This window comes from Lucilia sericata, unplaced genomic scaffold, assembly GCF_015586225.1.
Source record: "Lucilia sericata isolate MDLA Ls3-8-SP2 unplaced genomic scaffold, ASM1558622v1 Contig000245F_arrow, whole genome shotgun sequence".
In the NCBI taxonomy this organism is placed as follows: domain Eukaryota; kingdom Metazoa; phylum Arthropoda; class Insecta; order Diptera; family Calliphoridae; genus Lucilia; species Lucilia sericata.
Genome location: NW_023994271.1, coordinates 121492 through 148447, shown reverse-complemented (window position 1 = coordinate 148447; position 26956 = coordinate 121492). Strand labels below are relative to the sequence as shown.

Below are 26956 nucleotides of genomic sequence, written 5' to 3'. Positions count from 1 at the left end.
ATTTCCAGTAAAATAATTTCTTAATGAGAATCTCTGACTGTATACACACTGTGGGGAGGTACTTTCGAATTTTTTTTATTTAAACAAGTCTTTTTTATAGCACATTCACACAAAGAAACTGCCATGAATATTCTTTGCTTATTCAGATGTTTGTTTTATTTTAGGGTTTTCTTTAGTTTTTTTGTTTTTCAAGGTTGTTTTCAGTTTTTACATGGGTTTTTTAATACAGCGTTTTTAAGATTTAATTTTTTAAAGATTGTAATTTAAAATGTTATACAGATTTGTTATAAAGTTTTATTAAATTTTAAAGAAGCTAGGGGTCATATAATTGCCAGATTTTATAAAACTTAGCTGTGCCGATTTTTTGCAGAGATACTACTTAGTATATTTATCGTAATTAAAAGCTCTAAAGCCCTATTTAGGTAAGCCGTTTATATAGGGTCTATGTGAAATAAGGGACCGATTTTTTTATTAATTCTTATACGTCTAAACATATAATATTCAAAGTATGTACAATAGTTTTAAAAGTTTAAAAGCCAATATCACTACCTCCGGTCATCGTTTAACCAGTAGATATTCTGCCGGTTAAAATAATGCTTGTATGAAAACTGTCAATGCGGGTAAAAGACAAATACAATATATTATTATTATTTATAAAAATCACTCACAGGCTGACAAATTTATAATTTGTTCTTCCAACATCACAATTAATTTTAACTCCTTACAAGTCTAGCAAATGCTTATATCCTTTTTTTATACAGGACAGAACCGACTGTTCTACTTATTGTCATGGCCACTGCGAACAACGAATAGGCCATTTTACAAATGGCAAAAAAACTATCCAAACGAATGCCTACAACTCCACCCGCTAATATAGTTATTTTGCGCAGGGCAACCTCTCCAAATACGACCACATTTTGACGATAAGATCTTGTCTGCGATGGCCAATTACTGGAGAAGATGGCATATGGCAAATTATTAAATTCCTCTTGCAACAACGAGCCGTAATAATAAATGGGAAACAGTTCAACTGCAATGGCGGCCAGAAAAGTAGTATAATAAATGTAGGCAAATAAATTATCTACATAGAAAAACAAATATACCAACACCACGCAAATATTAGGCCACTGGAAATGAATAAAATCAATTGGACATACGATAGAGAGTCTTCCGTGATATTAAAGAGGCTAAAAAATAAAATAAATACACATTATATGTTTTAACATTTTATACTATTCGAAACCACATACTTGATCAATTTGATATGATCTTCGATGCATAAATTCAATTCACTTTCATTTTGCTTCGCAGATTTTTTCTTATCATAACCCAGTTTAGCCACTCTCATGGATAACAAGTGTACTTGGCCACTGAATAGGCACAAGGTCACTGGTGCAAAGGCATCGTTCGTAAAATTCAGTACTATCAATATGGTAACTCCCACAAATTGGTATAGTATGGCTGAATAATATAAACCGGTTGAAGAACTCCAGTCGAAAGGAAACCAGGCTGGATACATCAGTCGCCTTTCACTATCCCACAACAGAGCCACTAAAGCTGCCACATTAGCTCCCATATACACAGAAAAATATATTTTCGCCAGCAATTTGGCAATTCTCATGGTGTATTTCGTAAAATACTCACGCTCTTCTAAACTATGTATCCTTTTATCCAATTTGCCAAATAAATCCATAATTTTAAGGATTTCCTTCAATTTCCATCTGATGCAATAGTGTTTCAAGGTGCACACTATGCACGTTATTGTCATGGACATATTCTTATAGATTTCATCGTGCATCGGCAGCAGTATTAGGCCCACAGTCAAATGAACGGGATACCAAAGATTTATAAATAAATTCATAAAAATGTCATAGATTATTGTAAAGTCTTTTCTTTGCCATGACAATACACCCAGGAGACGCCAACAAAGCCAGAAGGGTTTAAATACACCAACACTGTCTGGTCGATAGGTATTTGATTGAGCCATTAAGGTTAGTTGAACTGATAGAAGTGAATGTGAACGAAACTAAATGTTACGCGAGTTAAATACTTGCAATTTAAAGAAGCATTCAAATAATTTGTATTAATTAGTTTTAAGGGAATGACTCCCTATTAAAAATGGTTTGCAAATATTTGAAAGATTATGATAATAATTATAATATAATTTAAGTCAAAGTGTTATGAAAACCGTTTTACAGCAGTTATTTTCCAATAAAATAATTTTCAAAATAATCTTTCAGTAAAAAGAGTACAAAATATGGGTAACTGTCCCTATCAAATGTCCTTAGTATATAACAAAACTATTATAATTATTTTAATTATATGTTTATGTTAAAAACATAAATATTAAAAATTAAATAAGGCATGAACATTTTTAGACTTAAAACAATGTATGTTTTGAAAAGCGACTTAAAACTTCTGTAAAATTTATTTACTTAATTGTAATAAAATGTGTTTTTAATTGTCATTTGACAGACAAAACCATTACAGTCGATTGTAACCATAACGAATTTCTAAGTGTAGTTTTTAATAGTGTTTGTGTATTAAATTTTTGAACAACTTGGCGCCTTTAATTTCTAATAAAAAATCCGTCTTAAAAGTAATATAATACCATTTCTTTACTGAAGAAATGGTAATATATTACTATTTCTATTTTAGTTTATAATCTGTTTTTGAAATTTGTCAAACACCTCCAGTATCTTGAGATATGGGTAAAACCGGTTCTTTGTACTTATAAAAGTAATTAACAAATTTATATCTTAACGGATTTCGAGTTTTTAAAAGAATTAAGAAAGGAGAAGCTAAGGTTTCTCGAGTCCAATATATTTTATTTAACATATATTTGATAATAGTTTTTTCATCGTTATCTTAATTTGGAGATGTTTTTTACACAGAGTTGTGGCCTCCGGTAGGTTAGTTTTCTAGTCTGGTAGACCAAAGGTGGTGGGTTCGATTCCAACCTGAATCACTGGTTAAGCGCACAACAGGTACGATAGAGGCCTAGGTGTATTTCTTCGGATTTGATTTATATATGTACATTAGGGTGTCCCGTGGACCACTTTTTAGGACGAATACCTCTAAAACGATGCGTTTCAATGTACTAAATACGAGAAAAATGAAAAACATTTTTTTTTTTTGAAAAGGTCCTCAGTTCCCTACCTGCGATTAAAAATCTTGATCTCAGTACAATATGTTCAAGAAAAAAATCTTGCAATCTTTTCGAATTGGGTGTCAAAAATTCCGTGATTTTGAGCTTGTCGCGGTAAAAATAATTAAAATTTTTGTTAGTGTGTTTCGACACCCATTTCTATTAAAAGCGAAAACAATATGCCTCATCAACCCACAAAAAATCGTTTTGGGGACCAAAAATATTCTACAAAAATTTTTAAATTATTTTTCCCGTAATCAGCTCAAAATTACGGAATTTTTGAGACCAATTACGAAAGAATCGAAATTCATTTATTTCTCATAAATTACACTGAGGTCAGGATTTTTAATCGCTGGAAGGGAACTGAGGACTTTTCTAAAAAAAAATTTTTTTTATTTTTCTTGTGTTCAGTGCATTAATACGCATCGATTGAGTGGTATTCCTATATGAAATTCTTAAAAAGGCAGTTCCTCGGGACACTCTAATGTACATCCTCCTTTCAAATTAACTAACTAATACAGAGTTGTCCAAAAACTGATTTCCTGAAATGGTGTTAAATATTGGCCGTATTATGATATTCCACCATGTTAATACATTTAAAAAAAAAGTACCAAAAACTGTTTTTTGTCTATAACTAAAGATTTTCGAGGTTTTGAAATATTTCGAAAACAGATTGTTTTACTCGGAAGCATCATTCAGAAATAGTTTCCCAGGTATTTATTGTGTCATTGTGTTATTCTACAAGTCGTGAGCTGTATTTCTGTAAAGTATATATAGGAAGATGGCGTCTTTGTATTTTATGACTTGTAATATGATATTATTTAAACCTCAAATCGAATATATTCTACATTATTAGAATGTTGTATTAATAATCCTACCATTGAGGAGGTAACATTGGCTTTTGCTAATAATAACCATCGTTATATTATCTTTCCATAAGTTTACTAAAGCAAACAGACATAGATAAAACATTCCATGGCACATCTTTGGGTACGCAGTCTACACATACATACATACTTTAAAAAAACGTGTGTATGCTTTTGAGGAATTATCGAATATATTCATACATACATACATACATACATACTACATACATGCATCAGACATACATACATACATACATACATACATACATACATACATCATACATACATACATACATACATACATACATACCATACATACATACATACACATACATACTACATACATACATACATCATACATACCATACATACATACATACATACATACATACATACATACATACATACATACATACTACATACATACAGACATACATACATCATACATACATACATACATACCTAATATACATACCTACAACATACATACATACATACATACATACATACATACATACATACATACCTACATACATACATACATACATACATACATACATACCTACAACATACATACCTACATACATACATACTACATACATACATACATACATACATACATACATACATACATCATACATACATACATACATACATCATACATACATACATACTACATCACATACATACATACATACATACATACATACATACATACATACATACATACATACATACATCCATACATACATACATACATACATACATACATACACATACATACAACATACATACATACCTACATACATACATACATACATACATACATACATACATACATCATACATACCTACATACATACATACATACTACATACATCATACATACATACATACATACATACATACATACATACATACATACATACATACATACATACATACATACTACATACATACAACATACATACATACATACATACATACTACATACATACTATACATACATACATCCATACATACATACATACATACATACATACATACATCATACATACATAACAACATACCATACACACATACACACATACACACAATACATACTACATACATACATACATACATACATACATACATACATACATACATACATACATACATACCTACATACCTACATACATACATACATACATACATACATACATACCATACATACATCATACATACATACATACATCTACATACCTACATACATACATACTACATACATACATACTACATACACATACATACATACATACATACATACAATACATACATACAGACATACATACATACATACATACAATACATACATACAGACATACCATACATACATCATCATACATACATACATACATACATACCTACATACATACATACATACATACATCATACACATACAGACTACATACATACATACAGACATACATACATACATACATACATACATACATACATACATACATACATACATACATACATACATACATCATACATACATACATACATACATACAGACAGACAGACAGACAGACAGACAGACAACAGACAGACAGGCCAGACAGACAGACAGACAGACAGACATACAGACAGCCAGACAGACAGACAACAGGACAGACAGACAGACATACATACATACATACATACATAAAACAACATACATAATACATAACATACATACATCACAATACATACATACATACATACATTACATACATACATACATACATACATACATACATAATACATATGTCTACTGTAACAAATATAGATGAAGATAGAAATGTGATTTTACATTACCATAGACGATTTTGTATATATTTTATTTGACAGTAGGTAAAACGTCATAAATTAGAAGTATTAGGTCTGCCCAGGTGATGGCAAATAAGATTTGATAAGATGCTTTAGTATAAACATTATTTTCGATATTTAGAATATTAAATATTATTCCTTCATCGACTACAGCTCCATTAGTTCATATACATAAAGATACACTTTAGGTTCTTGATTATAAGATCTTATAACCATGTATTTAGTTAGAAATGTAAAAACATTTGATATGTTTTTTTATTTATAAATGTTTCATTCATCATATATTTTCGAATTCCTGTGACTAATGTTCCAATTTTCTAATGTAATGTAATGTAATGTAATGTATTTGCAATAGAGATTTAAATCTTATATATCTTCTAATTATACATATTTATAACTTTTAAAAAAATAATAAAATTGGTAAAAACAACAGTCGTTATCAAAATAGGTCTTAACAAGAATAATGTCGAATAATGCTCTATAATTCTATTTACCGCATGTTGGTTAATAATTTCTTAAAAAGTCATGATAGTTTTACAGTATCAAATACATTTTTGGGGTAACACGATACATCAATAATCCAATAATATGAAAAAAGTACAATTGTATAAATTTTGCCATCCTTGGACTACCAGAAAGTCATTACTAGTACTTCTAAGCAATGGAGACGGTGGGCTTATTTGTATAATAATAAAACAGTGATGGTAAGCCAAGTTTATTTAGTAAAAAAACTACTTCCTGGGAATGCAATTCTTATATTTCCATTTACTGCGAATAATGAAAAAATTATAGAGCCGCTTACCCCTTATGTTCAAGAAGATTATTTATGCATATTATTTGCATAATGCTAAAAGTATAAAAATCGTCTAAATGGATGTGTCTCCAAGTGTGTGAGTTTTACGTTCGCACATCTATGATCTTGTTCGTTCTTTAAGTAAATATGGTGTAAAATATTAGGAGCAAATCGAAAAAAAATCTAAAAATTTTCTGAAAAGATATGGATGTTTTTAAAATGTTATTTTACCATAGATATTTATTATTCGCCAACACGCAAACCATAAGGTTCACAAAAATACACTTATGTGTATGTGAATTTTTAGTCTATACTAGCTTACCCAGTGTGCTTTGCTACACTAAAGCCATATTCCCATATAAAATTTTTCCTAGTTGTTATATATTGCCAGATATACGACTTTTAGTATTTAATTTATATGGAAGGAGCCAAATGTTCATATTGATGCTAAAGCTACTTGTACAAAAATTAAGGTCTTAGTTGTAGTTCACATAGGTGGCAAATTGTTCTTGTAAAATTTGATGATTCTATCTCTATTGCTAATCCGCCAATTTATTACAGTAATATTCACATGAATGTCAAAGTTGTTCTTGCAAAATTTGAGAATTCTAGCTCTAATAGTTTCTCAGATATACGAAGTTTTGTACTTAATTTACATGAGGGTATCTCGAAAACCGGTTTTCGAATAGTTGACATTTAAAAAAACCGGTTGATATTTTTCAAATTCAGAAAAAATCGGTTAACCGTTTTTTCATTATAAATTAAAAAAAATATATTTTAATTTGAAAAACTTAATGTTTATGTTTAAATATACGCTAGTTCCTCGACTGGAACATTTTTAAAATTTAGACGGGCTGTATTATTATTTACTTAAAAATTTCATTTAAATAATCTTTGAATACAAAGCATATAAAAGTATTCGAAACCGGTTTTTAAAAAGTGAAAAAACGGGTTATCCGATATTCAAAAAATCAACATTAAGAAAATACCGACACTGGTAAAACAGAAAAAACCGGTTTTAAAACCGGTTGAAAAATCGAGTCGATCACCCTAGTATCTCGCCCCCTTATTGCTAGTCCGCCCATTTTTGTCTAAAATATTCATATTATTACTAAAGTTGCTCTCATAAAATTTGAGGACTCTAACTTATACTTATATATTCTCAGAAATACTAATTCAAAATTTTCTGTATATAGGAAGTGCCACGCCCACTATACCCAGTCCTCCCATTTTGCCCACAATTGTTCATTGTCTATACAAAATTGTTCATTGTCTATACAAAAATTGCCCATACAAAATTTGAGGACTCTAGCTGTAGCAGTTTCTGAAATAGACTACTTTTAATACTTGCTTTGTTTGTGGGCACCGAACTTTGCCTACTTGAAATATCAGGCATATACAAAGCAGTTTAGTCATCTATAGACTTCAAACAAATAAACAAACAAACCCACAAATAAACACACATTAATTTTTATATATATAGATTGTTGATAACTAGATGGTAAATTTCATTTGAAGAGAATTTGGAACATCAAACATGTATGATTACACTGTGTTTAATTTTTTATGTCGTGGAAATATAACAATATACGCACACCACTACTAAATAAGAGACAAAAAATACCAGTGTCTCCTAGTTTTACCCAAAGCCATTCACTTTCCGTTCGGAATTTTGATTTGATTTTCATTTTCATTTTTTCATTTCAAGTGGAAAGTTTGACATTTTGAAATTGCACTGCTTTTATTAACGACACCTGTACGTATACGTGATAATGACTTATTGATATTACAAATATTAAGTATACTTATGTACGCCTAATTTAGAAAAGCACTTGAAAGTAAAAAATTATTTTTTTAAGTTTTTTGATTTTGACCTTGAAAATGAAGTTTTTTGATTTTATATGTTCACAACTTTGCCTTAGAGAGTAAATCAAAATTCCAAACGGTTTGCAAGATATGAGCCTGAGAAAGTGATCACTTTTTGTGCAAAAATGTCTCCGAAGCCCCAAATCTTGGGGGTCCCATAAGAAAAATGCATGACTTTGGGAAAAACTGGGAGACACGTTTTTTTTTTTTTTTTGTTATATTATTTCATGTTGCACTGTGTTATTAGTTAAGGAAATTAAATTGTTTTGTTAAAATTATACAAAATACTTAATACTTATTTGTGTACTCTAAATAAAACTATGTTTCAAGTAAAACCTTTGATTCCTTGTTTTAACACCTTTTTTACGAAGAACAATACCTGTGATGTTTTTGATGGAAATTCCCGGGAATTCCGCAGAATTTTCAATCCCGAATTTCCGGCAAATTGTGCGGGAATTTCCGATTTTTGAAAAAAAACAAATGTTTACAATAAATATGTACATATATTGTTTTGAAATGTTAATTTCGGAGAAAATATATTAAAAGGTGCTAAAACTAAGAAAAAATACTAGTACCTTATTATTTTTGAGAAATTTATTGACTAAAAACCGATTTTTTGAAAATTTTCGTTTTTTGTGATACTAGTGTATTTCGGCAGATTTGATTATTTGGTTGCAGGTTTTGAGTCTTTAAGGTAAAAGAGGAGTATTTGCAAAATTTCATCAAATAGCTTTAAAATTGGCACCTGTAGTTTGATGGCAAGGTTTATATAGACGGGCAAATAGACAGAACCGATTGGTATACTTTACGGTGGTTCTAGGGATAATATTTTTTGCAGGGAATAAAAACCATTCCGGCTGGTTCATAACATATCGTCCCTGTTTTGAATTTTAGTACTATGTGGAATTTTTCAAAATTTTTTTTATTATTGCAATTTGTACCTCTACTGGTTATACTTATGTCCACAAAAGCATTTATCGATATATTTATTGGTTTAGGATTTAGCAAAAAGTCCTATGTGTTTCAAATATTTTTATACTAACTTTTTAGTTAAATTGATATTTTTAAGTAACATAAGTTGTGTTTTGTTGCTATCAATGAGTGTTAACGCTTAAAGTTAGCAACAAAACGAACATTACCTGACTTGGCATCACTCCACAGAAGAAATCTGCTAAATCTTGAAATTATTTACAATTTCTTGAAAAGGTTTTTTTATTTGGTAATTTTCTTTGATTTAAATTTTGTTTTAAAATATTTTTTTATTGTTTGACATAAACACATTAATATTTGTATTTTTATTTTTGAATTGGTAGCACTTTTATCAACGTTAAAATTAACTTGTATAATTTTACACGTTAACTCCTAACGTTTATAAATTTTAAATTTATATGAAATTGCCTTTGAACGTTAGCAACAAAACACAACTATAGCTAAGGAAAATAAAAACAAAATATTTCGAAAACAACTGATGATCTGCGGAAATAATCTTTACCAAAATATTGGAAATTGTATTTCTTACAAAAGTTGTAATAACATCTAAAGTCGTACGACGAATAATAATCGCAATATATTCAAAGATTTGATACTCATAACCACTATATCATTAGGACCGCGACTTTTAGTTCTTTATTTAGTTTTTCTAGATAAAGCTGAAAACGAGTTTTTATTTTAACTTGTTAAATTCTTAATTTTAGCCAGTTTGTCTGCGATTGTGGATGATTACCTTCACACAGGTAAATATCGCTGAAGTTATGGATGTAATGCTAACATCCGCCATATTATATTCTAAAGCATCGCCATATAACTATAAATATCTTAAAAGTTATTGAAATCGTGGCTATATTCTTAAAATTTAATAATCTATATATATATAAATGAATGTGTGTTTGTTTGTATGTTTGAACGTTATAGACAACTAAACGGCTGAACCGATTTTATTCAAATTTTCACAGCGTATTTCTGTTTGTCTGGAATAGGTAATAGGCTACTTTTTATTTTGAAATTCCAAGTGGGCGAGGAGCCACGCCCATAGTAAGAAAATATTAAATCCGTATATTTTAGATAATAGTGTCAATATAATTATTTAGGACAAAAAGTAGGCGGACTAGCATTAGGGGGCGTGGCATCTCCCATATACATTAAATTCAAAAATACGTTTATCTTGGAAACTATTACAGTTAGAATCTTCAAATTTTGCACGAATAACTTTAACATCCATCTAAACATTTTGGGTAATAAATTGGCGGACTACCCATGAGGGGAGCGGCACCTCCCATATTAATTAAAGACAAAAATTCGTTTATCTGGAAAACTAATGGAACTAAATTCTTCAAATTTTGCACAAAGAACTTAAATATTCATCTGAACATTTTGGAGGAAAAAAAGCGGACTTTCATCTGAGGGGTCTTGAAGCCCCCATATGAATCATATAGAAAAATTCGTATATCTGAGAAACTATTAGAACTAGAATCTTCAAATTTTACATGAAGAACTTTGAAATTCATGTGAACATTTAGAGCATAACGGGCGGACTTTCAATGGGAAACTTGGCACCTCCCATATGCATTAAATGTAAAATTTCGTTTATCTGTAAAACTAATAGAACTTGATTTATAAAATTTTGCACAAATTAGTTTAGTAGTATTCATCTGAACATTTTGGACTTTCATGTGGGGGCTTCAAGCTCAAATAGAAAAATTCGTATATCTGAGAAACTATTAGAGCTAGAATCTTCAAATTTTACATGAAGAACTTTGAAGTTCATGTGAACATTTAGAGCATAACGGGCGGACTTTCAATGGGCGGCTTGGCACAACATATATGAATTAAACACAACATGTCGTGCATCTTGGAAATTCTTATATTATTCAAATTTTTTATAGATAGGTAGAAATTGGCGATAGATAGAAACTGGGGAACTTGCAATAATTTGCTTGACATCTCTCATATGTAACATATTATAAATCTTGAAAACTATTGTAGTTAGAATCTTCAAAATCGTTAAGTGGGATTTTTATTTATACATATTCCATTTAGGGTAGCAAAGCACACTGGGTATAGCTAGTTTCTTATAAACGGGAAACCCCGCGATCCCGAGAAATTTCAAAATGAATCCCACTTTCCCGGGAAATGAAATTTCTAATAATTTATTTTTTATCAACGTATACCAATTCCATTATGCGATGTTCATATCTTTGCCAATATAGCATTGTTATCAATCTAAAATCTATGGACTCAATTTGACAACCATGTAACAAATTAACTTGTTAGCATTTATTCACCTCTACATGCATCATAAATTCAACAAACTTGTGCAAAAAATCTAACCCCATCTAAAAAATATCTACGTAAAAAATATATCAACTTCTATTTCTCCCTTACACTTTCAACTCAAACAAAATATTTTATATTGTTCTTCTATATTACATTAAAGTTAAAGTAAATTTGATTTGATTTTAGTTAGTATAAAACAAAAACAGAAACAAGAATCCAACGACACCGCAATGCGAAAAATGAAAATTTTCCACTAAATTTTGATGGAAAAACTTTGTGTATCGTACATTTATATCTTCAATCTTCAATACACTTGGTTGTGCTAGAGCCCCTTTAAAACTAAATTGAATTGCTCTTACATTTCAGCCCCACTTTTTCATTTTGCTTCGTTCAATCTTTATTTTTGGGTCTAACGAGCGGCAGAGATTCTTTTTATTTCAGCACTGTTCGGTTTTCCCATTTGGTAAAGCATCACCAAACAATTGATATTTGTTATGTTGCTGAATTTGAGTGTGGAGTAATTTTTTTTAAGTTTAGAAAAGATCGTAAAAACGCAATAGGAAAGCAAATTACTGATGAGGTTTTTAACAATACTTAGGGGAAGTTGTGTAAAATGCTTTAAAGTTTTATTAAACAAATATACAAACAAACATTGTTTAAATCTACTTCATCTCACATAAGTTTATCAATTTAAAAGAGGACAGATTTTATATAGCGTTTTAGGAAATGTTTAATTTTGTATGAACAAATCCAAAAACAACAAAATAAGAATTTATTTTGGCAACTTGGATGGCAATTGTGGTGATATTCCTTAACAATGTGAAAGATGTTGGTAAACTGTCTAATTCTATATTGATTAAATTTCTTTGTTTAACGAATTTTTATTTAACGCACTCACAATATTTTAAAATATTTCTGGCAATTTCCTATTTCTCCGAAAGAGGGTTTATGTTACATCGGAGAATCTGGTGGGAATTAAACCTGGTTTGACAGACTAGAACACTGTCTACTAACCTTTCGCAGGCATTATTACATTTTTAAATTACATTAACTTCCTCTCTGTAGTTCAATGAGCAATTTCATGTCAAGTGACTTAACTCAAAAAATCTATTTTTATAAAGTTTACACCAAGAATTGTGCTCTATCGATCAAGAACTGCCGGACTTAGAGAGGGTCAAAATTTTCCATCTTTTGAAATCGTATGTCATTTAAACTTTTATGAAAAACCGAGTACTAATGGTCCACAGTTTCCTGTACACATGGATTTTTTTTTTTCATGTGTGAAAATGACTGTTGCACGGTGTAGTAAGTACAGAATTATTGTACAAAATTGAAAATAAAAGTGTATTGGCATTTGTAGGTTTTTATTTATTTATGTATTGTACAACCTACACATTCACACGCGTATGTAAATTTGTATGTATTTGTTTTTTTTTTTCGTTCACTTGTGTATGTGTTTTTGTGGTTTCTCCAATTTTTATGACAATTTATAGATTTTTTCATCACTGATTCGAAAAAAACATTTATAATTTATTCAACAATTGTGAAATTTAAATGTTAAATGTTTTTATAACTTTATTTCTGATATTAAACATAAAACCGAATATATATAGTGGCTTAAAATACATACCAAGACAAAAAGAGAAACTGATGTTAAAATATATGAGACTGATAATACAGAGAGACAAAATTAACGAAAATTTAAATACCTGGGAGTGATTAAATTTTTCTGAAAGGTAGATCCGAGTAGAACAAGAATCTGTTTTTGAAATTTTCCAAACACCTCAAAAATCTTGAGATACGTGAGATACGCCTCAAAAACACGATACTTTTAAACACTTATAAGTCAGTAACATAATTGAAACTCAACCGATTTAAGTTTCTCATAGGATTTAGAAAGCTGATCGGCCCATATTTAACCCTATCCCCCATATCCTTCAGAAAATAAGTTTTTAAACAATTTTGTGTTAAAAATTTAGATTACTTTTGCTTTTACACAAAAATTTTGTATGTGCAATTGAAAGTGCCTCTTTAGGACCTTTCTTATGATACCAAATCTTGATATCTTTCCTTTAGAAAAGAATGAAAAAATTATGAAAGTCTAAAAAGGTCGTTTTCATGAGCTAACTAAGTATTGATGTCACACAGTAGAAATAAACAAGTAAGAAAGTACTTGTGGCCGTGGCCGACCATATTATACCTTACACCAATTATGAATATTAAATGTGATTTATTTTTCATAATAAAGTATATATAAAGTATTTTGTGATTAGATTTTTTAAATTTTGCAAGGTCATCAAGGATTGTATAAAACTTATTTCTGCTGCTTTTTATCGAGATACAGGTACATTTAACATAACTATGAGCTCAAAGGCCCTTTCGGGGGGTTCTGTTTTATGGGTGCCAGGTGAAATAGTGGGCCGATTTTAACCATTTTTAATAGGCTTCGGCCAAAAAAATCGCGTGTACCAAATTGCATCCAATTATATTGAAAATTGCGACCTGTACCTTGCACACAAGGTTTACATGGACAGTCAGCCAGCCAGAGGGACGGACAGACGGACATAGCTTAATCGACTCAGAAAATGCTTGTAAGCCGATTAGTATACTTTAAGGTGGAACAAACCCAATATATCCTCCCCAATAAAATGGTGGAGGGTAAAATAAGAAGGATTGCCCGATTCAAATGAAATTTGAAGAGGAAGTGTTGTCGAGCTCAACTTTTGAATTTGGACCTCATATGTTCACCATAGGTGTAGTCAAGGGTCTGCAAAGTATTTCTCATATAATGTTAGCTTTTCAAAATCTATACATCTTTTAAGAAAATTTTTAGAAAATTATATTTGAATCAGGCAAACTGTTTACATGTTACAGAATTATTTCCCTCTTTTTTATTTCTATACCACTGTGCGAACTTAGAATGAAGCAAATTTAAATTTTCGGCGGGAAAATCAGCAACTTTTATTTTTTATAACCATCAAAGTTAACATTCTTATTTATTCGACTTCAATTCTTTATAAAATAGATTAAATTATAATGTTTTGTATATTTAAAACTTCTTTCTAAAACATGAAATCCTCACTAAAATGTCAAATATTATTTAAAAAAATTAAGAAAGTATAGTCGGTCGTGGCCGACCATATGAATACATATTAAATGTGATTTATTTTTCATAATAAAGCATTTATCTTGAATATTACCTTGTATCCGAATTATTTAATTTATTATTTGATAAAGTTTGGTACATAGATATTTATATTATAAGGGGAATTTTGTATAAGAGGTAGGGCCAAATGATGTTTAAGTCACTCGGTGACGCAACACTTTCATTATTTATCACTTAAAAAATAGTTTATTTTATGCCTTTAAGATACATACGATTTAATTGAAATATGATTATTGTGATAACCCAGATTGAAAATAAATTGACGAAAATTAACTACTTAATTAAAACTTTTAGTTTTGGTTTAAATCTCTTACATTTAGCATCATAATATTTAAATAATCAGTGCATAGCTATATTATTCATTTTACAGGGTCGGATTACATTTCACTCAAAAAGTCTGCAACACTTTGCTTATTGTTGTTCAAACATGTTCAATTTTCCACTACGTATATATTTATTTCGTCTGTGCATTAAAACAGACAACAATATGTCTGCAGCATTTTTGTTTTCCGTTTCAATGTTATGGTTATTGAATTTTGGTGACGCCAAAATTTTGCAATGACTTTAGAGAGACGTTGAATAAATTTTAATATACATATATACATGTACGTATTGCTCATTTACTACGAAACTGTCATAATCAAATTAAAATTAAATAAAAAAGATAATAAAAGTCGTATGACTAATACATATTTTTGCATTTGCACTATTGGTATAAGACTGGACACAGCTGTTTCTTTTCTTTGTGTTTACATAAAATGAATGATAATTGTTTTTTAATCATTTAAAAAAAATTTGGATAGCCATACGACTGTCAAATTTTTCACCCGCATTTTCTCTCAAATGGCTATAGAATGTTTTATGAAATTTTACTTTTTCTGAAATAAATATATGAAAAACGTGAATTTCAGTTTTGACGTTTACAGCAAAAAATCACTTTAATACCAAAAATAGTAGACATTTAAAAACAAAGATAAAATTAAATAAAATAGTTAAAAACGATAAATATTATGAAATACACGGTTCAAACAACACAAATTTTGAGTTATGCCAGTCTTGTAGTAAATGAGCGATATGTAGTTTGAAAATAATAGTAATAAATGGAATGTAGTAGTAGTTTTTGTTAGTAGTAGTTAGCACCCAGTAAGAATCAAAAAAATTTGGAATATAAAAAATAATTATGACTGTAAGAAGAATAAAAATATCAATATTTTTATCTCTACATGTAGAAAACATATAATAACCAGTGAAACCAAGAAATGTTCTCATTTTATTTTTTTAAATTGGTTTTTAATATTTTTGTATAAACAATTTTAGTACTTAAAACAATAAGAGGAATAAATTATAAAAAATAAATCTAATAGGATGTAATATTAGTTATTTCAGAACATAATTTCCAGCCTATTTAGGCTTTAGTTTGGAGCATATTTTATACATTTTAAGAGCATACTGCATATTTAAGAACAACTTTTTGCCGAGTATTTTTTGTTTCCCTGGTTTTTCTTTTGAATGCATTTTTTTTAATTTATATTATTTCGTCTTCGCATATTTTCAACAGACGGAGTTTTTAAGGACCAAAAATATACATATATGTATATTAGGGTGACCCTGTTTGTATGGACCTGAAGTTCGCACCAAAACCTGAAGTCAATATTTGGTGAGCTGGGTCAAAAATTTACAAATTTGTTAATAATGTTAATCGCAAATAAAGGCTTTACATGGCTTGAATTAAACTGTAATAACATGGTAATGTTCGACTCGAATTCAAGTTCCCTTTTAACTGGAGAATGCTATCGAATTAAAGTGCAAAACAAATGTATTTCAACACTTGAAATTTGAATGTTTGACTGGAATTCAATTTGTTTTACATTTGAATTTCAGCAAAAATGCTTATATTAACTAATGAGCAAAATGAGACAAATCTATACAAAATCCATATTTTTTTGGATACCTAATGTTCATACATAAATTTGAGCGATAAATCGCTGAAATTTTGAAATATTTACTACATTTATAAGGTCCATTTGAAAAAGAAATTCGTCAAAGTGTAGTAGAAATATTATGTATATAAACTTATTATTTTATTCATCACTATTATTGATGCAATGTTACTGCAAAATTGTTATTTTTATTTCCATAAATAATAATAATTAAATATCTTTTTCATTATGTAGAAAAAATCTTGTTGCAAATTGCCAACCAGACGACATCTTAAATATATTTATGTACATTGATGTACATACATCAAATTACAATTATCGCATAAATATATGCAACTTGTTTTAACTTAATTAAGTAACTTATAAAGTTTAACAATGAAATTTGAAATATGAGATTATTGTAATAGTTTCTACTTAAAATTTACAATTTGTGTTTGTCCAAAATTTAGGTTTAATACAAGTAGATAATTGTCAGAATAATACAATGATCTATATATGGGCTTTTCCATCGATCGAACGCGAACGTGAAGATCGTACGTTTTAACGAGATGAAAAATATACCTTTCTATATATGTACATTAGAGTGTCCCGAGGAACAGGCTTTTTAAGAATTTCATGTAGGAATGCCACTAAATCGATGCGTATTAATGTACTGAACACAAGAAAAATAAAAAATATTTTTTTTTGTATATTCCTCAGTTCCCTACCAGCGATTGAAAATCCTGACGTCAGTATAATTTTTGAAAAATAAAATATTTTCGATTTTTTCCAAATGGGTCTCAAAAATTCCATAATTTTGAGCTGATTACGGGAAAAATAATTTAAACATTTTTGTATAATATTTTTGGTCCACAAAATGATTTTTAGTGGGTTGGAGAGGCATATTGTTTTCGCATTTTATCGAAATTTCAGAAAATTATTTTTGAACATATTGTACTGAGATCAAGTTTTTCAATCGCAAGTAGGGAACTGAAGACCTTTTTAAAAAATTGTTTTTTATTTTTCTCGTATTTAGTACATTCAAACGCATCGTTTTAGAGGTATTCGTCCTAAAAAGTGCTCCACGGGACATAGGTATGTATATTAGACCGACTCACAAAAAATAGTGCTTGAGTTACCCCTGTTCCCTGTTATGTAATATGATATTAACCAAAATATTTTGGCTTTAGTGTTGTCCGTTCGTGAGCTGGACAGTTTTCAAGATAATATTGTATGTTAAATTTTTTTTTCATGTTCAATTCAATATTTTACCCAGCTTTAAAAAATCTTTGTTTTGTTTTATGATGGTTCCCAAAATATTTTAAGTCTAGCGATGACCGAACGATCATCGATAGACCGTTCAGTCATCGTCATAAAACAAAGCAAGGTAAATTTTGAGAGGGGTAACAAAAACACATTTTTACTTTCCATACAGAGTGAGTCGGTCTAATGTATATGTATGTATATATTTTTATAGGGTTTCAATAGCTCTATAATTAGTCGAGAGAAGAAATTGAAAGAACTTAATGGCCATAAGATATATGTAAGTACTTAAAGTGCGTGACGTTACAGACATAGAAGTTCACTTTTTTTTTTCTTTTTTTTTTGACAAAAATGTAAAAATCTGCGAGTTTCACTGGCTACTTGATTAAAAGCTTTTTAGGTATAATTTGGAATATTTTTTAGATCGTTTTTCAGCTTTTAGAACTAAAAAATGGTTTTCAAATTTTTTGTACAAGCCGTTATGTGTGACATAACGTGACCGACAATACCTGATGTAACAAAAATTTCATGGAATTTGCAATTTAAATCTTAAGAAAAATAAGTTTCTTTCAAAAATTATAAATATATACATGCTAATTCTTCTATTCAATTAAATGAAAAAATTTCTTCTTGATCTTTAAAAAAAATGTGATCAATAACATCTAACCATAAATGCACGGTGAAATGTTTTTTTTAATATTTAGCTCTTTAATGTACATATTTTTAATATTTTCCATTTTAAAGTGGAAATATTTTATGAAATTTTCTTGGCCAAAATATCTTATATGTATTTCAGAAATGTCATACCATTACATTAACTAAACGTTTGTACGACTATTTGCATATAATTTACCCATGTACATATATCGATTTGTATACGTTCTAAAACGTATGTGTATCATATTTTGTGTTCAAAATTCCGGTCAGCCACTTTCAAAGAAGGTCATTTGTAATTTTAATCTTACAAATTTGAAAGTATGTTTGTTTATTTTTTATATTTTTATGTCTTAAATAAACACTAACTTCGAAAACACAAAAGGGCTGTAAGATATTTGCACATATTTACCCATTGTGTATGTGTGTCGAGTTAAATGCAAGCTTGAATTACTTGATGCACTTTTGCTCATTTGACGTGTTTTTGGTATAAAAGATACCAAAAGTTGATCTTAAGTCATCATAAGTTTTATTGCATTCAACGCAAATAGTTGTGTGGTAAAACAATCACGTCCAATACATTCATCACAAAACGGCAGTATCGTCTACCAAATACTAAATACAAACAAGAAACAACTAAAAGGATTTATAAAGTTTTCTGTAAACGGAATATTGACTACGTTTATCAGTTTTATTACCTGAGTGCGCGTGTTTAAGTGAAAATAATTTCAAACTTTTATATAAAAAAAGTGTTGATAACCGAAGAAGTTTTTAAAACGTTTATTAAACTCATTTACAAATTAACAAGTTTCACTAAGAATATGAAGTGGGTAGGTGAATGACAACAAAAAACTAAATATTGAAAAATAACTTTAATAAAAGAAAGTTTAACTATAATGGGTTGTTAAGCCCATCTATCATTTTGTAAATTGTTTCTGTAGAACATTTCATAAAAATATTACGCTACAACAGAGAAATAGCCAGAAAAGCGTTTAAGAAAAATAAAAAAAAACAATTGAAATGTCCTTTCCAGCACAAAACTAATAATTCATACATAAAGTGAACGTGTCTACACATCCTAAGATATTTGTAAACGGACAATCCTATTTCTGTCAGATTATATATTGGTAAAATAACAACATAAAAAAAAATATTAATACAAAATCAAAGAAAGTTAAACCGAAGAGAAAGCTCTCTAAACTGGAGATCCGAAATAAAACTATGTTCTCAAACATTACAGTTCCCAAGGAAACTACAACAAATTCTGTAGAATAAAATTCTGTTCAGCTACTCTTCCGTATTGTATTCTCAAAAGGCATTGAATTTATGTAAATACATACATCTGTATAAGTACATATCTACTTAAAGAGATAACAATCTTAAGGACATCATCCTTTTTTAGATAGAGTGCATAAAAGTATGAGTAAAAGTTGAATTTATGATGACACCAATTCATATAATGGTACTTTTTATTTTACTCTAAATTCCTCACATACCAAATACCAAATGTGTGTTCAGTCATGCATCTTTATACAGTCGTATATACCCAGCAAAAACTTACATTGAAAAGTAATGAGTTAAAAAGCAAAACAAACCCGCTTTTCACTTATTATTTTAACACAGAGATGACATTGGATGCAAGTACTTACAATGTACGCTTACAAATCGCTACTTAAATAAGTAGTTACAAATAGGGAGTTAAAAAGTTATTTTGAACTAATACGAACTTGGGCTTCTTGTTCGTTAGATCGCTGTTTTACTCACAATACTACTTATTGTGCGAAAAAATTATGGTTTTAACACAGAAAAACAATTTACTTACCTTCTGTGTGTAAAATATCTAGTAGTCATTGAAAAGTAAGTGATTATACATAAAAGTACAAGTCATTGCCGAGTTTTTGCTTGGTTCATACACATGTATGTACTCATATATACTTGTGCTTAGACATATGAATGTATATACATATATATATATATATATATATGTTCATTCACATTAAGACTATAACAAGACCAAAAATAAAAGCCGTGCGTGAGCATTTATACAAAAAGGACTTTTTTCATTTATTTTTTACTCTCTTTTATTTAACTAGAGATATGAAAGTATTTTATATAAAACCATCATCATCCACATCATCTTAACATCCATCCCATCAGTTTTTCACACATAGTAATTTAGAAGCATAAGGAAAAGTTTTCTTTCATATTTTCAAAATAGAAATGAAAGTGAAAATCATTTGGTTTTTGGGAAATGAGGAGAAAAAAATAAAGTTTACAAAATAATAATCTTTAACAAAGATATATCGTCGCTTTTAGCAAGAAAATCACATAGTATATTCAGTATACACAACGTTGATTAAACATAAAACAGGATTCCAACAATATAAACAATATACTATTTATAGTAACTATCACGACCCACTTAAAATGTAATGTTATTGTCAAGAGAAAGCTCACATTCAGGTAATAATCAACCAAGGTCCTTCTAATTGCAAATTAATTTCAAGTGTTAAATTGTTCTGAAATTAATAATCTTAACCCACCAACTACAACGAACAGCTAAAACTTAGAGCTACAAGGACTCAAAAGTCATAAAAACTATTTATTTATTTATTTATTCCATTCATTATGTACTACTTGCATTACAAACTCTTCATTTTTATACCCTACACCACTTTAGTGGGGAGGGTAATGTAAACCTTGTAATCAAACTACAGGTCGCAATTTTGGAGATAATTCAATGAAATTTGGCACATGATCTTCTATTGTTCCACGAAACCTATTGGAAATGGTTAACATCGGTTCATTTTTTCACCTAGCCCCCATACAACTGAACCCGACGAATAGGGAGTTTAAGCTCATAATTGTGTTTAATATACTCGTATCTCGACAAAAAACTACAAAACCAAGTTCTATACCAGCCTTGATGACCCTCATGAATTTTTTAATTATAGGGTCTCATTTGACCATAGCCCCTAATCAAAGCCCCCTTCAAAATTCGACTTAAATGTCCACAATTGTATTCAACAATAAATAGCTTAATTATATTTGAGGCAAGGTACAACTCAACAGGCAAGGTACAACTCAACACAACAACAGCTACCGCAGACGAAGCCTATTGAAAATGGTTAACATCGGACCATTATTTCACCTAGCCCCCATACAACTGAACCCGCCGAATAGGCCTTTTAAGTTCATAATTATGTTTAATATACTCCTATCTCGACAAAAAGCTGTAAAACCAAGTTCTATACTAGCCTTAATAATCCTCATGAATTTTATAATTATAGGGTCTCATTTGACCATAGCCCCTATTCAAAACCCCCTTCAAAATTCGGTTTAAATGTCCACAATTTTATTCAACATTAAATGGCTTAAGTATAATTCAAGTCAAGTTACAATTCAACTTAAATGCTTCATTATGAAAACTAAATCACATTTTATTTTTATAACAGGTGTAGGGTATTATATGGTCGGCCTCGCCCGACTATAATTTCTTACTTGTTTATATCTTCTTTACTTATGCAACTTTTATAACATCAAATGACTTCTTCACAATGCATTTCAATTTTTGTTCTTGATATTTAATTTTGTTTCATGTTTTGCAATTTTTATAGATTTTTACAACATTTTGTTTTCAATTTCCAGTTTATTGCCTGTTTGTGTTTGAGTGTGCTGGCTGGCAACATTGTTAGAGCTTCATATCCGGCTCTGCATGCACTGCATTTTGCACAACAGAAAGCTGCTTTGGGTCAACAAGACCAGCAGCATTCCTCGTCACTGGAACAACAAGCCTCGGACTCATCGGAATTGGGAAATGAATTGGGATCCTCTGTTACCTCATCGGAAGATTATGATGCTCATCCTCAGTATAGTTTTGCTTATGATGTCAGAGATTCGTTGACCGGCGATGACAAGCAACAAGAAGAAAAACGTGATGGCGATGTGGTACAAGGACAGGTGAGCAATTATAATCTATAATATAAAAAAGTTCTTGTTCGTTATTGTCTCTTCTGTAGTATTCACTTATTGAACCCGATGGCACCCGCAGAGTTGTGGAATATACAGCCGATGATATCAATGGCTTTAATGCAGTAGTTTCCAAACAAATGTTAGATGAACAACAACGCCTACGTGCATCCGCTGCTGCTGGTACATCATCTTCATCACGTTACAATAGCATTGAAGTATTGCAATCTCAACTGCAAGCTCATGCTATTGCTGAAGCTCAAGCTCAGAGTGCTGCATATGCTGAAGCTCAAGCCTTGGCCGAGGCTCAGGTAAGAGCTGAGGCAATGGCTCAATCACAACAAAACTCTCAGGCAGAACAACAGGCTAGAGCTCAAGCAGAAACTCAAGCACGTTCTCAAGCTCAGCATTTGATGGAACAATTCGAACAGCAATATAAGCAACAACAGCAGCAACAGTTGCAGCAACAGCAATTGCAACAGCAACAATTGCAATTGCAAGCTCAACAACAACTACAACGTGCCCAACAGCAACAACAACAGCAATTATTGCGCACCCAATTGCAACAATCCCAAGAACGTTTGACCAATGAACAAGCCTTATTACTCTCCCAAACTCTCCCCAACCAAGCTTTAGGCCACAGTGTACACGCCACTGTTGTTTCACACCCTCCCACTCTTTTGTCACGCACTCCCAGTGGCTCTGTATTTGCTCAAGCCCGCGATATTTCAGCTCTTAAGGACATACGTGACAATACAGCTCGTCTTACAATTGAACGTACTGCACAGCCTCAGATAGTTATTACTCAACCTGCCAGTGCCACAGTTCAAGCTTCAGTCATACATTCTCCCTTGTCGTTATTAGACACAACTAGTACAACCAACGCTTTAAATGGAAATGGTTTAAGAGGCAGTTCTTTGATCTCCACTAGAATTACCAGCAATGGACGCACAACTGGCAATGGCAATTTGCTATTAAACGGCAACGGCAGACGGACCAGTGAACAATTGTTGGAAGAATTGGACAGCAACGAATTGCAAAATTCTTTAGGTCGTCATTCAACAGCCACTAGTTCGGCCAGTATTAGAATCCTGAATGGAAATGGCAATGGAGAGGAAAGCGCTCTTCGCAATGGCAACGGAAATGTTAATGGTAACGGCAATGGTAATGGTAACGGCAATGGAAGCGGCAATGGCAACGGTCTCAGTCATGCAAGCAATGGCAACGGTAATGGTAATGGCCGCTATAATTTAGATGATAGTTTGGAATTGCGTTTAAATGGCCACAGCAGCAATGGTTTAAGAAATGCTCTTCGTCAGCAGCAAACCAGACGTTTACAAACTATTTACACCAACGGCAATAGTAATGGCAATGGCAACGGTAATGGTAACGGCAATGGCAACGGTAATGGTAAAGCCTTATGGTAAATCAAACCCTTCATTATATCGAAAATTCCGTTTAAACAACAAACTATTTAGGACGAAAACAGCAACAACGATCACAATTAGTTTATAGAAAATAACTAAAAACAAAACACTCAAGGCATTAATGACTTTATCCATATCCGGCTAACTCTAACAGGACAACGCGATTATTGATTTTCGGTTATATTTTTCTTAATATTAGGTTTTAGCTTTAATTTTAAAACAAATTATTTTTGTGTTTTTTATGCTTCTCACTTTTTTATTAATATTTAACTAATGATTTAAGTTATTTGTTACTAACAAGGGATTTAGGGTTTTTTATATTTTTCATATTTCATTCATGTCATTACACAGATAATAACAACCAACATTTTTACTAAAAAACTTTCTTACATATTTCTTAAACTACTCACTCCAAAATAATTACGCTTTTAATTGACATTACAAGACCGATTTCCAATACCTTTCTATTTTATCCCTTCTGTTTTCCCAATAACTCTCTAAGTTTTGTTTTCCCAATAACTCTCTATATTTGTACTTTTATCTATCATTTTTCATTTAGTATTTTCCATTTATCTTTCTTTATTTATGTTTTAAAAGCAATATTTCATACATGTTATATTTAGACTTTCTTGCAATTTTTAAATGATAAAGGAAAAAATATATTTCATAGAGAAACATACAATCAAGTTTGAACCTCTAAATAATAAAAAAATGAAGAATTTTCAATTAAATTTACATTCAAAAATTGACACTCAAACCGTTATAAATACATAACTAAATGTAATAAGCTTTGCCGTTCGCAAATCAACCGACTGGTTGTCTGTTTCAATAAAAAAGTTATTTATTTAAAACTACTTTCTACTTCTTACTATCTATACCTCAATTGTCTATAAACAAATCAGGAATAAACGAAAGAAATAATGCGTTTCCTGCTACTGCCACAGTTTGTATACAAAGGCACGTTTATAAATTAAACATTATATTTGTCATGTTAAATATTTAATACATATTTATGATTACATCAAAGTTTTTCACTAACTAATACTAACTATCTGTTCTATTTATTTATCTTATCTTTACATTCTTTTCATACACACATACAATAACAAAGTATTTTTCATTTTTCCTACATTTTAAATGTGTATTTACTAATGCATTTTTCCGTTATGTTCTTATGTAGTTTATATTCATAAGCTAAGTTTAAAAAAATGGCATCCTAAAAAAAAACATTAAAAAAATAAATAAAATGTATATTTTTTGCAACACAAATGCAAAAATAAAAAACTTTAGATTGTTTATTTTTGTCTTGTGAACTTTAATAGGTTTCCTTATTGTTGGGACTTTTTGTATATAAACTATGAAACCATTTATCTAAAGGATTATAAACTTTAAGTTATGAACTTTTGGTCAAGTTGAAAAAATTTCTATCTAAAACCTTTAAAATTCAAATGAATAATATTTATTTTTACTTTTGCTTACAAAGATTTTTAAGGGCAAAACTTAGAGAGTAAGTAAGAGTGTTATATTCATCTATGGCATAGATGAATATGCCGACCTTAAATACAATTTTAGAATGAAACTTTATATATGGTCTTATATATTCTTCAAAAGTTTAAATCATTTTAATCCACTTTATTTAATCGCAGGCCACATTTCAAATCAACAAAAACAAGTAAGAAAGTATAGTCGGGCGAGACAGACCATATGATACCCTGCACCAGTTATGAATATTAAATGTGATTTAATTTTCATAATAAAGCATTCATCTTCAATATTCCCTTGTTCCGATACATTTAAGCAATTTATGGATGAAAAACTAATTTTCTGAAAGAGGCTTTATATGGGGGCTAGGGGCAAATATGGACCAAGCCCGATAAAATTTTGTGAATATATTTATATTTACATAATATTTTATTGTGCTGAATTTCATCGCGATATTTGTGTTTATAAGCTAATTTGGGACATTCAAGTAATTTTCTGAAGGGGACTTTGTATTGGAGCTAGGGTCAAATGTGGCCCGATCTTTATGAAATTTGGCAGGGTCATCAAGACTTCTATAAAACTTAGTTGTGCGGTATTTTATCGATATATCTGTATATTTAACATAATTATGAGCTCAGAAGCCTTTTTCGGGGGGTTCTGTTCTATGGGGGCTAGGTGAAATAATGGACCGATTTTAACCATTTTCAATAGGCTTCGTCCTTGTGTCAAATAAAACGTGCGTGCCAAATTTCATCCAATTATCTTGAAAATTGCGACCTGTACCTTGCGCACAAGGTTTACATGGACAGCCAGACGGACGGACGGACATAGCTTAATCGACTCAGAAAACGATTCTAAGCCTATTGGAATACTTTAAGGTCTAGGACGAATACTTTTGTATGTTACAAACATCAGCACGAATCCAATATACCCTCCCCACTAAAGTGGTGTAGGGTATAAATACGTACTACAGAATACAATCCTCTCGCATTTCCTGCAATTTCCATAATTAATTAATTTTCCATTACATAGAAAGCAATCGCGGCAATACCTATTTCTTGGGCATAAAGTTTTTAAGAAACTTAACCAAAATAAAGACTGACAAATAAAATAAAGGCAAAGCAAATGTATGGTTGATGGATAAATGGAAGAAATTAAAATTATTACTAATATTTTTTCAACATTTGCGAATTTAACGCCTTTCGGTAACTCTCTCTCTCTCTCAGCTACTCAGGCATTTATTGATTTCTAACCATTCCGTTATAACAAGTATTGTG

General features: G+C 30.3%; 2 protein-coding genes across 2 annotated transcripts; one reads left to right on the top strand and one right to left on the bottom strand.

Annotated features, from left to right (window-relative positions):
- Positions 1 to 740: 740 nt before the first annotated feature.
- LOC119602634 (odorant receptor 33a-like) lies at positions 741 to 1987 on the bottom strand. The gene is given in 3 exon segments (XM_037954248.1): positions 741 to 1123; positions 1126 to 1187; positions 1251 to 1987. Coding segments are annotated over 3 exon segments (1182 nt in total).
- Positions 1988 to 19312: 17325 nt separating this feature from the next.
- Positions 19313 to 25493, top strand: LOC119602622 (putative uncharacterized protein DDB_G0271606). Its single transcript, XM_037954238.1, has 3 exons — positions 19313 to 19631; positions 22450 to 22761; positions 22821 to 25493. The coding sequence occupies exons 1-3, from the start codon at positions 19623 to 19625 to the stop codon at positions 24195 to 24197; spliced, it is 1698 nt and encodes a 565-aa protein (XP_037810166.1). The 5' UTR covers positions 19313 to 19622; the 3' UTR covers positions 24198 to 25493.
- Positions 25494 to 26956: the final 1463 nt, after the last annotated feature.

Bases quoted from the DNA above. Each gene is read 5' to 3' on its own strand.
- LOC119602622 (XM_037954238.1), top strand. The intron at 22,762-22,820 runs GTGAGCAATTAT...TCTCTTCTGTAG, and splicing joins GCGATGTGGTACAAGGACAG to TATTCACTTATTGAACCCGA.